The 14,844-nt window shown below is 51.7% G+C and overlaps 1 protein-coding gene across 10 annotated transcripts in view; it reads left to right on the forward strand.

Moving 5' to 3' along the window:
• Positions 1-14,844, forward strand: part of PHLDB1 (pleckstrin homology like domain family B member 1) — a 109,512-nt gene that overhangs the window by 80,789 nt on the left and 13,879 nt on the right. For 6 of the 10 annotated variants that reach the window (XM_030538286.1, XM_030538287.1, XM_030538289.1 and 3 more), the window contains 4 exons: positions 22-111; positions 9,445-9,588; positions 11,369-11,485; positions 11,797-11,899. In XM_030538286.1, coding sequence (XP_030394146.1) covers positions 22-111; positions 9,445-9,588; positions 11,369-11,485; positions 11,797-11,899 — 454 coding nt within the window. The remainder of the gene's footprint in view (positions 1-21; positions 112-9,444; positions 9,589-11,368; positions 11,486-11,796; positions 11,900-14,844) is intronic. The other 4 variants (XM_030538290.1, XM_030538291.1, XM_030538292.1 and 1 more) reach the window with 1 other exon arrangement.

Here is a 14,844-nt window from a genome sequence, read left to right on the forward strand (position 1 = left end):
TCTTTGTTGCTGTGCACTCAGGAGAAAGAGAAGCTTGTCTCCCTGGAGAGACGGTACCATCTTGTTACTGGCGGCAGGAGCTTCCCCAAAACATCATCTGCGCTCAAAGAGGTAACTAGGGGGAAGAGGGATGATTAGTCACTAGAACTGCCCTCCCTTCACAGTACCATGCCTTCCTGGGGCTCCAGCTACCTCAATGCGCTCCTGCCTCTGGCCTCCAAGAGGTGTAAACAGTGCTCAGATTTGTGCGATTGTTGGCACAAATGCCTGAAAGTCCCAGTGCCCTGACAGTGAAAACACGTGTCAGCTGGAGAGGGCTCTCTCTCTCTCCCACGGCAGTGGGGATCCTGTTTCCCTTTGACAGAACCTTCCGAGGGCAGAGCCACCAACACCATGGAACCAGAGTTTAACCTCATTGTTTGGAGCTGTTCCTTCACACATGGGTTTGCCGTTAGCTGGGTGTCCTAGTCATGCCATGCACCATGGAGATTAGAGACTGGTTCTTACCTGGTTGGCCCCAAACACTGGTAGGGAGAGGGACCTGATCCAATCTTGGGAGCAGAGCATCATTCCCCAGGTATGTGTTGCCTTGGACACCTGAAAGGGGGGTGGCCTTGGCTAACTCACCACAGCCCCCAGACCAGTCTGTGCTGTTAGGGTCTGGCTAGCATCCTGTAGCCCATGAGTGCATGGCTGCAGGAGCGTTTCCCAGTACATCCCATTGCTCAGCGGGGACTGTAAGCACCAGCTGGGGCTGGAGTCCCATGTCGCGAATCCTTGTTCCATGTGCCAGGGGAAGAGCGTGGCACTGGCTCTGTCCAGGTGCCCAGGATTGTCACTGATGATACATACCAAGGCGTTCAGCATGGGAGGAGGGAATTAGCCTATTACCCCCTCCCCCACCAACTGTATTAAGTACCTTTATTCTGAGGAGGGGCAAAGTGAGCTAGGGCTGGCCCTTCCGCAGACTCCGCCATATCATGTGCCTGATTAGAATTGGTAGCCAGGTAGGTATAAGGTGTGAGTGTGTTGATGTGGAGACTAGGAACATATCCAGGGAGGGTTGGCTCTATGCTGTGGAGGGCACAGACCCTTTTTCTCCCTCCTGTGGTTAGAATTCCCAAGGGCAGAGCTGTGACAATCCAGCCATGGGATATGTGATGCCTGGTGCCTTCAGTCGTGCTACTGAGATGGTCTGCAAGGTGAAGTCTTCCCTAAGGCTGTGGCATGAAGCTGCAGTGCTCTGTCAGCAGGGATCGGCCAGTTGGAGGCTCCATTAGGCAATGTCCCTGCTTTCTGCCTGAGGCTGTTCAGCTGGGAAGGGATTCCTCTGTGCTCTTTTGATCTCGCTGTTTCTGTGCCTGCTTTGCCCTGATGACCTTTACCCTCCAACAGGAAACACTTCATATCTCGGAGTCTTATGACCTGTTAGAGGAAACTAAGCCCCAGAATCCCCTGCTAGGGGCAAGTGCTTCCTTAGGTCCTTTCTCCGCCCACTCTTACCCCAAGATGCAAGAGGTAACGGGACTAACTGCATGTGATCGCTTGCTCACTGCTTCTGCTCCCCTGCACAGAGTGGGGCCAGACTGCTATGTGCAACCATCCTATCAGGGTCTTGTCAATAATTCAGTCAGCAGGCAGGCCAGCAGATCTCTTAAATTGGCTTGTGTTGCAATCAGTGACTTAGGCCCCCTTAGATAGGCATGGGAGAGGCTCACTAACAGGGCACCATCAGATTAACACTCCCGTATTTCTCATGCACCTTCAAAATACCCGCGATTAACACTCCTCACAGCTGATGCTCTTTAAACTTCATTCAGCTGCATTCAGCTCTCGTTTCTACACAGTTTGGCTTCCTGGTTCACTTGCATTGGCACCATACTGCAGTGTGGCTTAAATCCCAACAAAACGCCTTGTACGTGTTTTTCCCTCTCATTCCGCAGACTGCAAGTCTGAATCTCCCCAACAACATCCCTTTAATTTCTTCTATTTGCCTGTTTGTTTGTTTTTCTATTTTTTTTAAATAGCCTCAAAGTCTTTGATTTAGAAATAGTGAGAGAGCTGGGAACCGGTTCCAAACCAACTGGCAGGAGAGGTTGGGATTCTTAATTGCAAATTGCTGCCCGTGTCTAAACAGTTTGGGGCTTTAGCAAACATTTCTATTAATGATGCTTGGCAACAGACGCCAGATGCTTCACCCCATTACCTGTGTTGTCTGGCTGGCAACAGCAGGGGGCACTGTGGATGGGTCTCGATGTCTGCACTGACCCACCCATACCCTTTGCTGTGTTTCTTGGTAAAGGGGCAGCTTGTTCCAATTCCAGTTCTTACCCATGCTAATTCCTACCCATCAATTGCTCTTAATTCAGTTGCTTTCCTTGGGCCAGTATCCCAAGAGCTGCGTTTCCCATTGCTGCTGGAGTGGAGCACGTTGGGCCCTTCTGATGGTGGGGTTGCATGTGGATGTTTTGTGTGGTGTGTGCAGTAAAGCTCCATTATAGGCCGAGTACTGCAGCAGCATGCGGTCTCTCCTCCCACCCACTTACGAGCTGAATCCATTTCCATCTAGCGATCCCTCTGGATCAGATGCTAATTCAGATGCCAAAGGAGTTCCAGATTCCCTGCCTCAAACTGTCTCAGGTGTGCACATTGCAACCAGGTGGCACCAAATGCAGCTAAGGTGTCGTTGGCCCAGTCCTCCAAGTTCCAGGAGAGAGAGAACAGGAGGGCTGGCAACCAAGAGGTGGCACTAGAGAATCCTGAAGCTCTAGGCCAGTGGGAATAAAGCAGCAGCCTAAAGGCGAATGGCTGTGTGCACCATGGTGGTGAAGGTTGGGAGGCTCCTATTCTGTGGACAGCCAGACAGCCTAAGATAAAGCCAATTACACAGCGTTGTAACTTTCAGACTACAAGTCCCATCATGCTCTGCCCTCAGCCAAGCAGCACTCCTGGGATGACAAGTCCTGCCCTGCAGCGCTAGGACTTGTAGTCCCCACAGGCAGCGCCTCTCTATGAAAGCGGAAGTCAGAATGTAAAATTGCACAGCCAGCTGCACTGCAGCGCCTAGGCAGCACGTGTGAAGCTTTACTGCTGTGTTGTGCTCGGTGCCAGGGGACCAGCGCATGAATCTAATTCTCCTCCTTCTCCATCGTGGATTTCTAGGAATACATGAGGCTGTCTGACGTTTTCAGATTCTGTTGCAATGTGTACGGCCCTGGCCAGGACACTAAAGCTTCTGCTGTTGCCACTGCTGCTGCTCCACTCTCTTTCTTGCTTGCTGTACCTCCTGCAGCCAATGAGGTACCTGCTCCTGAGCATGCTGAGTTTTGCATACACTGTTTCTGTCTGGATAGCAAAATCTGTACTCTAGTAGCTGACGCTGAGAGCAAGGTTGTCTTATTGCTCAAGATGGATCAGGCTGGTGCAAGGGATGGAGCCATCTTGCCATCACCGGTTGCCTCAATGCTCCTTACTGGAGCAGATTGGTTTTGGCTTGGTGCAGCCCCCTGGCCTGCAGCTGAACAGGCAGTGAATTCATGCTGACTAGTGAGAGAGGCTGAAATGGTCATTTCTAGTGACTAGGCATCTCTCTACTCTTATGCTGTAAAATAGAGTGCTTTAGACTCACAGATAGCACTGGGGGGCTAAGTTCCCTCTAAGCTGCATGGCTGCATAGCAGGTATCAAGGGACATGCAGACAGGAAGAGGCACCTCTCCCCTGGCCCCAAACTGTTGTGGGGAGAGAGGGCTGGGGGGAGTCCTCTCTCTCCGCCACAGCACCGAGGCAGCCAGCACCCCAAACCCCTCTGCCCCAACCCTGAGCCCCTCCAGCACCCTAAGCCTCTCATCCCCGGGCCCACCCCAGAGCTTGCACCCCCAGCCAGAGCCTGTACCCCCACACACACAACCACCTTCTGGCCCTGAGCCCCTTCCTGCACCCCAAACCCTTCATCCCCAGCCCCACCCCAGCCAGACCCCTCACCCCTTCACATCCCAACCCCCTGCACCAGGCCTGATCCCCCTCCCGTACCCTGAACCCATCGGCCCCTCACCACACATCACCTCCATATTGGTGCACATATCAAAGTTCATTCTGCACATGGACGTAAAAAATTAGAGGGAACATTGCTGGGGGGTGGGGTGAATGAGTTAATTCTTTAGTCCTCTGAAGTTGGCTACCTGGAGCAAGGTCCCTCCCTGTTCTCAGTGGAATTCCCCGAAGCAAAATTTGGCTGCTGGGGTCTGCAAGTGAGATATGTGGGATCAGCTTTAGGTTGAATTAGATCTTTGTTACAAAACTGCCATTCAGCTTGGCATAGACAGTCTCAGCTGGATGGCTGGAGTAGCTTTGGGGCTGGAGGTCAGGCATCGGCATAGCTGTGGAGCGAGGGGGAACCCGACACTGAGGTAACTAAGGATGGAGGTGACTTGGCAGAGCAGCATGGGGAACCTTACACACTGCCAGCCTGGCCTCTCTCTGGATCAAGTGAGTTCTTACCAGTCCCAGGAGCAATAATAGTTCCTCCTCAAATTATAAAGTAAAGCGAATCCCCCAGCAGAGCTTATGCAAGTGCCACTTACGGTGTGCTGCGAGACCTTCGGGCAAGCGGGTGACAGCTGGGCTCAATGCAAATAGCAGCTGTTCCTGATGCTGCTCTGTGGAGCTGAGACAAAAGCCTCTGCAGCTTGTCAGGAAGTTAAACTCTCCTATTGTAATAACCTCTCCTGGGATGGGCTTTGGGCTGCTGAGGTCCTTACCTGCTCACTTCTCTGCCTGTCTGGCTCTCATTGCTCTAGTCCTGTTTCCGCTTTTCACTCTGCTGCTTCTCTCTGCCCCAGTACGTGACTGTTGACCAGCTCTCAGGGATTCTGGGCAATGTCAGAGCTGACCTAGGGCAGGACCCTCCTGCTTCCCCACTGGGCCATCACACTTCAGGCTTCGCCCCTCAAGTTGCTTCGTCTGCAGGCTGCCTTCCTTCTCCTGCGCCATCTCTCTCCTCTTCCTTCATCTCTGCTGAGGTTTGTGTCCATTGCATTTCCCTCTTGCCACCCCTCAGGCTTCAGCACCCCACACTGTGTGCCTGGGATGGGTCCCAGAGAAAGGCAGCTAGGCAATAGGGATCCTTCCTGGCCTGGGATGGAGTCTGAATCCTAGCGGGTAGGCATGCCCAGCACAGACACCGCTAGCATCATCAGCATGCGATGGAATGGATAAGACAGAGTCTGTCTGGGCAAAAATCACACTGGGTAAAAAAGCAACTAGAGCTTCCCCTGAGATAGTGCTTGGGGTGTGCTATAGACCACCGGGATCTGATTTGGATATGGATAGAGACGTCTTTAATGAGGTAAACACAAAGGGGAAATGTGTGATTATGGGAGACTTCAACTTCCCGGATATAGACTGGAGGACGAGTGCTTGCAAGAATAATAGGGGTCAGATTTTTCTGGATGTGATAGCGGATGGATTTCTTCATCAAGTAGTTGAAGTACCTACGAGAGGGGATGCCATTTTAGATTTGGTTTTGGTGAGCGGTGAGGACCTCCTAGAAGAAATGGTGGTAGGGGACAACCTTGGTTCGAGTGATCATGAGCTGATTCAGTTCAAACAGATGGAAGGATAAACAAATGTAGATCTGGGATTAGGGTTTTCGACTTCTTGAGGGCTAATTTTAAAGAGTTAAGGAAATTAGTTAGGGAAGTGGATTGGACAGAGGAACTTGTGGATTTAAATGCGGAGGAGGCCTGGAATTACTTTAAGTCGCAGCTGCGGAAATTGTCGGAAGCCTGCATCCCAAGAAAGGGGAAAAAAAAACATGGGTAGGAGTTGTAGGCCAAGATGGATGAGCAAGCAACTCAGAGAGGGGATTAGGGAAAAGCAGAAATCTTACAGGGAGTGGAAGAAAGGCAGGATTAGCAAGGGAAGCTACCTTGGTGAGGTCAGAACATGTAGGGATAAAGTGAGGAAGGCTAAAAGCCGCATTGAACTGGACCTTGCAAAGGGAATCAAAACCAATAGTAAAAGGTTCTACAGCCACATAAATAAGAAGAAAACAAAGAAAGAAGAAGTGGGGCCACTATACACTGAGGATGGAATGGAGGTTAAGGATAACCTAGGCATGGCCCAATATCTAAATAAGTACTTTGCCTCAGTTTTTAATAAGACTAGTGAGGAGTTTAGCAATGATGGAGGGATGATAAACGGGAATGTGGATATGGAAGTGGATATTACCGCAACTGAGGTAGAGGCCAAACTTGAACAGCTTAATGGGACAAAATCGGAGGGCCCGGACAATCTCCATCCGAGGATATTAAAGGAACTGGCGCGTGAAATTGCGAGCCCATTAGCGAGAATTTTTAAGCAATCGATAAACTCGGGGGTTGTGCTGTACGACTGGAGAATTGCTAACGTAGTTCCTATTTTTAAGAAAGGGAATAAAAGTGATCCGGGTAATTATAGGCCTGTTAGCTTGACATCTGTAGTATGTAAGGTCTTGGAAAAAATTTTAAGGGAGAAAGTAGTTAAGGACATAGAGGTCAATGGTAATTGGGACGAATTGCAACATGGATTTACTAAAGGTAGATCGTGCCAAACCAATCTGATCTCCTTCTTTGAGAAGGTGACGGATTACTTAGATAAAGGAAATGCGGTAGATCTAATTTACCTCGATTTTAGTAAGGCGTTTGACACGGTTCCACATGGGGAACTGTTAGTTAAATTGGAAAAGATGGGGATGAATATGAAAGTTGTAAGGTGGATAAGGAACTGGTTAAAGGGGAGACTCCAGCGGGTCGTATTGAAGGGTGAACTGTCAGGCTGGAAGGAGGTTACTAGTGGAGTCCCTCAAGGATCGGTTTTGGGACTGATCTTATTTAACCTTTTTATTACTGACCTTGGCACAAAGAGCGGGAATGTGCTAATAAAGTTTGCAGATGACACGAAGCTGGGGGGTATTGCTAACACGGAGAACGACAGGGATACTATTCAGGAAGATCTGGACCACCTTGTAAACTGGAGTAATAGTAATAGGATGAAATACAATAGTGAAAAGTGCAAGGTCGTGCACTTAGGGATTAATAATAAGAATTTTAGATATACGTTGGGGACGCATCAGTTGGAAGCGACAGAGGAGGAGAAGGACCTTGGGGTAGTGGTTGATAGCAGGATGACTATGAGCCGCCAATCTGATATGGCTGTTAAAAAAGCAAATGCGATTTTAGGATGCATCAGGCGAGGTATTTCCAGCAAGGATAAGGAGGTGTTAGTACCGTTATACAAGGCGCTGGTGAGACCCCATCTGGAATATTGTGTGCAGTTCTGGTGTCCCATGTTCAAGAAGGATGAATTCAAACTGGAACAGGTCCAGAGACGGGCTACTAGGATGATCCGAGGAATGGAAAACCTGCCTTATGAAAGGAGACTCAAAGAGCTTGGCTTGTTTAGCCTGGCCAAAAGAAGGCTGCGGGGGGATATGCTTGCTCTATATAAATATATCAGGGGGGTTAACGTTAGGGAGGGAGAGGAATTATTTAAGTTTAGTACTAATGTAGGCACGAGGATGAATGGGTACAAACTGGATATTAGGAAGTTTAGACTTGAAATTAGACAAAGGTTTCTAACCATTAGGAGAGTGAAGTTCTGGAACAGCCTTCCGAGGGAAGTAGTGGGGGCAAAAGACTTATCTGGCTTTAAGACTAAGCTTGATAAGTATATGGAGGGGATGTTATGATAGGATAGTTTAATTTGGACAATCGATCTTGGATTATCACCAGATAAGTCTGCTCAGTGGTCTGCGGGGAGATGCTGGATGGGATGGGAACTGAGTTACTGCGGAGAATTCCTTCTTGGGTGCTCGCTGGTGAGTCTTGCCCACATGCTCAGGGTTTAGCTGATCGCCATATTTGGGTTCAGGAAGGAATTTTCCTCCAGGGCGGATTGGCAGGGGCCCTGGAGGTTTTTCGCCTTCCCCTGCAGCGTGGGGCATGGGTCGCTTGCTGGTGGATTCTCTGCAGCTTGAGGTCTTCAAACCAATTTTGAGGATTTCAATAACTCAGTCCTGGGTTAGGGGTTGTTATAAAAGTGGACGGGTAGGGTTCTGTGGCCTGCCTTGTGCAGGAGGTCAGACTAGATGATCATATTGGTCCCTTCTGACCTACGAGTCTATGTTAGCTTGCCTGGGCAACCTTGGCAAATGCTGAATCATCCGTGGAGACAGATCCCTCGCAGTGCAGAACATGCACATGGGTCAGAGGAAGAGCTGGTCCAGCTACACAGTCCCTCCTCAGTGCCACCACACCAGCCCATCTTGCCAGCTCTAAAGCCTCAGGACTGATTTAATGTTGAGCTCTCGTTTGGCTGTGATGAGGGAACAGCATGGCTCACCCCTGGGGCCAGGTGCTCTTTGTGTGGGTGGGTGGTGTCCAGCTACAGAAGGGAAGGCAGATGTGGGGCTCTGGGGCCTCTGACCCACAAGCAAGCATCCCACACTGCCATGTCAGTCCGCAGGGTGAGGGAGACGGGCTCTCAGGATCCTTCTCTCACTGCAAAGCAGAATTGTGTGCTGCTCCCCTGCTCTGCCCAGTGCCCTCATCACAACACTCAGCTGGAGGAGGAGGTAGGACTGGCAGCAAAGGGGAGCAGACCCAGCAGAAGGATTGATAAGTGGTGAGAGTTCATGGCCTAGGACTGTGTTTATGCCAGGGATGTCTGACATCTTCCTGTGTGTGCAGGGTCCCTTGTGAGCCCTGCAGCATACCGTGGGTGGAGGGGGAAGGAATGACACCTTTTTGAGCCCCAAGCCGTGGGTATCTACGCAGAACAATCTGTCCCAACACTCCTGGATTCAAGGGGGGTTTGAGAACGCATTGTCTCCATCCCAGCCAGCCCAACCTCGACCCTGCTTACACTGTTGCCCTGCTTTGCTGCAGCTCCAGGGTTAGCAGGAGTAGCTGTCTGCACAGCTCCCATTGCAAGTGTTGGTACCTGTGCATCCCCTCCCTGCCTGTGTCCCCCGCTGTCTTTCATTCATCTCAGCCCCTCTGTGAGGACTCACAAGGCTCCCACGGGGCTTTCCTGCCACATCTAGCTGGTTTCGATGTAAGCCATGCAGACTGGGGTTGAGTGGCTTTCCAGTGCTCATGTTAGTGCCTGCTGCTCTCGCTATTTGATAATGGGGTTGGGGGTGGAAGTTCCTGGAGCTGTTGTCAGCACAGTGCTGGGGTTTGGCTGCAGATGAAGAGTCCCATGTTTTAATTCGCAGAAGAAGGGGACAGAGCCAGTTGGGGCCCTTGGTGGGCTGTAGGGAGCACTGGGTTCTGTTTCCCTCTCCTCACATCTAGGTCCTTGGTGTGAGCATGCAGAGATGGTGCAGGGTTTCTCTGTTTCTCTTTCTCTCACTGTTTCATCCTCCATCCCTCCCCTCCTGTCTCTCACACCCTCTCTCTTAGATGGAGAAGCAGCTTCAGGTGGGCCCAGTACAGCTTTCTGCCCTGGATTACAAGGCTGGCTTCGAGGCCTCCCCCCCTGCCTCTCCTCACTCCCCCCCTCCTCCTCTTCCTGCTAAAGCTCACTCTTCTCGAAAGCTGTTCCAGGTAATTGCCCAATCTGCTTCCCATCTCTGGGCCCTGCAGGGGTGGACAGGGTGCAGGGTTGGGATTGCAGAGGTGCCTGGGGAGGGGGCTGTTGGCAGCAAGGCCAGCTGCAGCTGGACTCAGCCAGTTAGATTAGTGAGACTGATCACATAATAAGGGGTTTCCGAGCTAGAGATGTTCTGAGTCCCCTCCCAAAGCCGGCTTGGATGGAGGGAAGACACAGGTAGTATGACCCAGATTCCCAGCTAGTGTCAATTGATTTAGCTCCCATGAATCAGTGGAGCCAATTTGCACCCACAGTGGATTTGACCCAGAAGTTGGTTGTTGCTTTGATTTCCCACTGCCTGGCTGGGTCTGTTACTCTCTCAGTGTTGCAACTGACAATTTTGGGGGAGAATTATCAGCTGAATTATTTATCATTATTTATGCCATGTCATGCTGGCACATGGTGCTTAACAGACACATTAAAGAGACACTCCCTGCCCTGTCTTGTGTAATTTAGGGCTCATCTCCCCAGAACACAGAATCAAAGTAATGAAATGATTTGTAGTTCACTTTTAGCTACTCCACTGCAAGTCTGTGAGCCCCAGTGCCAATTGAGAATGAATTAAATGGATTATTTATCAGTGTAAGACCCATCACAATAGCTGCTCATGCAGATTTTCCCTTGGGGAACTGATGGTTCAGGCTACAGCCCCTTTAGTTAATTGGGTTCCAGACCAGCCCTTGATCTCAGCTGAGGAACAATAACCTGTTGAATGACATTAATGAGTGTGGAGAGAAGTACCCGCAGTAAAAGGCCCCCTCAGTATACCACAAGTCCCAGGCACCAGACCCCAGGAAGTGAAAGCTAACCCTCCCAAGCTTCTTTAGTGCCTGGGGCTCTGCAAAGGAACCAGAGGAGCAGCACTGGGAAAGTCTTGATCTGTACCTGTGCAATTCCATCTTTGTGGCGTTGTACTCGGATTTGAAGAGAGGTGACTGAACACAACCTTATGGGCTCTATGCTCACTCTCAGTGAGTCCAGCTCACAGGAGCTCAGCTGATGAGTCCAAAAGTTGCTTTTGCACCAGGTTGGGACACTTGTCTCCTCACCAGGGGTAAAGGCTCTGCTATTGGAATAGAGTGTAAGGCAACCTAGAGGCCAGTTTGCTCTCACTTGGCTGTCTCAGCCTTTGAAAGCAGGTGTGAGTCATAGACACTGCAGCTTGAATGAAACACAATCTCACTGTAACAGGGTTTCTCCTCACTTTGACAGTGGGAGTTGGTTTTCAGAAGGGCAGGTGTTTGCTCAGAGAGGGCACGTTCCTGGGCCCTGGGTATTTTGTACCCTGTGCAGCAGCTGGCCAGCATGGGGCACATTCAAACAAGATAGAGCAAAGCCATCAGGGAATATCTTGTAGGGAAGGAGCCTGTGCTGAGGGACTGGGGCTGAAGGAGGGACGTAACAGAGATTAGCGTTAACTCTACTGCTGTTAGCAAGCTGGGCCCTCAGGTAGCTGCTGTCTGCACATGTCTATGTTGAAAAGATGCAGATCTTTCAGGTAGATCCAGGCTGCCATCAGATCAGAATCTCATTTTATCCTCCTGTTGCTATTTGGGCTCCTTTCCCCTCTCTTTGCCTCTTTCAGGGCTGAAGTGGTTCAAATGCCATGAATCTCTGTTACGGGTACTGATGGCTCTGGTAACCATCAATTCTTCCTAAGCCTCAGCCAGTCCACAGGGTCCTGTGCTGTGCCTTTCATCTGCCCTTTTTAGTCATGTCTGTGTTTGTGTCCAGGTCTATCGTGCTAAGATGGACAGCAACACCGGCAGCACCCTCCCACGCACAAAGAGCGGGTCTGCATCATCCCCGCAGCTCAGCGTGGCCATGCTGGGACGCAGCTCCTCCCCAAAGGTATGTGCTCAGGGGGCTGCAGTACCAGCATCGGCACTCATTCCCCAAAGGCGGGGCTTGTTCCAATCCACTGACTTTGGGGGTCTTGGGCTTTTAGGCTGCAGGAAGATAGTTGGGAGAAACAGCCTGGAACCCTGACTTGATGCCCTTTCGCAGCAGTACAGCAGGTGGATCTGTTAATATCTCCATCAGCCAGCCTGTTTATAACTAAGGTCCTTTACTGCAGTTTAAGCCCATAAGCCAGGGACTGGGCATCGCACGGGGGCATAACCCACGCGGGCTTCTTCATCCTTGTCTTTTCACATCCCTAGAGCCCCCTGCACCCACAGAATGGCACAGGTAGCCTGCCACGGAACCTGGCAGCCACACTGCAGGACATCGAGACCAAACGCCAGCTGGCCCTGCAGCAGAAGGGTAAGTACCTGCTCCAAGGGCATCCCACAGGGGTTGGGATTCAACCTGCCCAGGGAATGAGAAAGGAGATGCTCCTACTGGGATGCTCCAAACTGTGCTGAGTAGTTTGTGGGAGCTGGGGTTGCTCTGCCCCTCCCAGGATGGTACTGCCCTTGCTTGTGCCCTGTGTCCTGCACCACTATCTCTGCTCATTGTGTGTTTCTGCTGGCCACGGTTCACTAGACATCCCGCCTGGGGAACTCCGAGGGCCTTTCTCATGCAGGAGGAGGAGGAGAAGAAGAAACACCCACTTTCTGAGCTGGCAACAGAAGAGCCTCTTTGCCTGGAGCTTTTACTACTCTGCCCTCCTGAACGATGCAGGCCCAGACCATGATCCAGTCTGGCTGTGTGTCACAAACGCAGGAGGCTCTGGTGGCACTCACAATCGAGAGGAGGAGGGAGAGGGAGGGTTCCCACTGATCCCCCTGTGGAGGGAGAGTTGGCTTAAGAGAAATTGTCTCTTTGTGAGAATGGTCCTGGATCTCTCACTCCCAACAAGTACCCAGCCCAGGCTGGGGGAATCCAAATCCACTGGGGAAAGATGCCCAAGCTTCTGCAACTCAGGCTGAGCTGAGCCTATGGTTTCCCCTCATGTACAGCACCTGCTTCCCAGGTGCTGGGGGATCAGTTTTTCAGGGGAGGAGGGGGATGAGAACACCTGGGGGCCACAGTTGAAACAGAATCATCTAGGTTGCTATAAGTCCCTCTCACTCCAAGGGGTGTGTCAGGCTGCTGCCTATGCCACTGGCTTTGGAGTCTGGAGCAGTAGCTGGGTCCAGCTGGGATTCGAACCCATTTCCCAGGAGTCAAGATATCTTAGCTGATGCTTGGCTCCTGCAGCCATAAACATGCCCAGCATGAGATGGTCTCTACTAATGGGGGAGAGGAAATGAAGGAGTAAGGCTCCACATCAGGCCTTTTGACAATCTGATGACTTTAATATGAGTGGTCAAGTCAGCTGGAGTAGACCACAAGGATCATGGGAAGGGGGAGAGGTCAGGACTCTCACGGATGGGTGGAGGGATGTCATCACTGAGTTGTCACATGCTGCTTTGGTGCACGAGCAGCATTGGCCTGTCTAGCCCTAAGCGCTCAGCTCAGCTGGCAATTCCCAGGCTCTGTCCATGCTGCGCCCTGCTCATGCTCCAGCATGGCTGTTGCTAGCAGTTGCTGTGACCCATGTGCACAAGGCTGTCTTGCCGGAGAGCCCAGCTAGGCCTTTAGCAGTTTGACAGGATTCTCAGAGAAAGAACTCCCATCAGTGGTAGACCCAGCCATGTTTGGCATCCTGCTGCTAGCCTAGCAGTGCTCCCAACAGATTTCATCTTGCGACTCGGTTGTGATCCCTCTGATCCTTGAGATCTGTTCATTGGCAAGACAATAGCATGGTCCTGCAACACAATGAAATGTGGCAGGTCCCATCTGCCGACAGTAACTGTGCCGGGCTGCCACTTCCTGCAGCATGGCTGATATAACAGTGTAGATGAGACTAAAACGTCAGCTAACCCTGTGCAAAGGCACCCTTCCCAGCAGCAGCCACAGGGAACAGGCAATGCCCAGAGCCATTGCGCAGGTGAGGAAGAAGCCAGGAGCCTGCCAGATTTGGTTTGGCTCTGACATGGATACTGTGGCTCTCGTGGTCTCTTGCTTTCCCCCTCTGTCCCCTCACCTCTGGCTCCAACGGTGCATCTTCAGCTATTGCATTCCCAGGAGAGCCCTTGCAGCCAGGCAGTGTGGCAGGTAGAGACTTGGAAAGGCTAGGACTCCTGAATTGGCCCCTTAGGCAGCAGCATGGCTGTGTGGTTCAAGAAGACACCTGATGCCATCTGCCAATGGTGGGGAGGAGGCACAGACCCAACCCCAAGGTGTCAGTGTGTCCGTGAGTCCATCTGCTTGCAGCGCCAGATAAACTGGCCAGATGCTTTCAGGACATCTTCCTGCAAGAGCATCCCCAGCTGCATCCTTAAGAGGGTATCTCCAGCTTGCACTTGGGAACCTGCTTATTTTCCCCTGGCATTAAGGGTTGGTGCTGACTGAGGCAGGTGGCTTGTTGTTGACCAGCCCAGATTTCCCCTGCATCAGAGAGCACAGCCTGGAGGGAAGCCCTTAGCAATTTTCTCCCCCATAGGCCATGTCAGCCAACACCTTTCCTACTTTGGTCAAATGAGCTCTGCAGTACCCTGTCTGCCTCCTCTTCCTCCACAGCAGCAGCTCCAGTGACAGCAGCTGTTTGCGCCTTTCAGTGCCTGTGCCTGCCACGCAAAGCGCCAAAAGCTGGAGCGCCTTCAGGAACCTGCTGCCTGGTCCTTCTCCCTGCATGCCCCTCTCTCCCTGCTGCACCTCCCAAAGCCCCACTGAGCATGCAAGCGGTTGTATGGATTTGGCAAATCTGGTATCAGGCTGCCTGGTCTATGAATGCTTTGCCCAGCCCTGCCAGACTGATGCATGCACCCTCCCCTTGCTGCCTCTGCTGAGTGAGGCCAGGGGAAGGTAGAGGCCCAGCTGGGATGGTCCATGCAAGCTGGGAACCTTGAAGGTTGGATCTGGCTATGTGCATTTTTGGCAGGAGGGAGGAGTGGGGTAACATCTAAATGGGTCCAGAAAAGATGAGGAGCCCCTTTAGGAGACACACTGGGAGCTTCCAGTGCATCCACCAAGTGATCCAAGACCACAGTATGGAAGTGGGGTGTGCCATCGGTGGCCCGTGGTCAGACCTGCCTTATTCCTGTCTTGCCGCCAGCTCCCAGATGGGAAATAGAGCTGGGCAGTCGCCATGCAACAGGGCTGCTGCAGCTGCACAGTGGTGGCAGTGTCTCCAACTCCTCAGGGTGAGCGACTTTTCTTTGGCTGCTGCATGGTCGCAATGTGCATCCTGCCCAGAGACCAGGCTTATCCCTGGCTCCTCA

This window comes from Gopherus evgoodei, chromosome 19, assembly GCF_007399415.2.
Source record: "Gopherus evgoodei ecotype Sinaloan lineage chromosome 19, rGopEvg1_v1.p, whole genome shotgun sequence".
NCBI lineage: Eukaryota > Metazoa > Chordata > Testudines > Testudinidae > Gopherus > Gopherus evgoodei.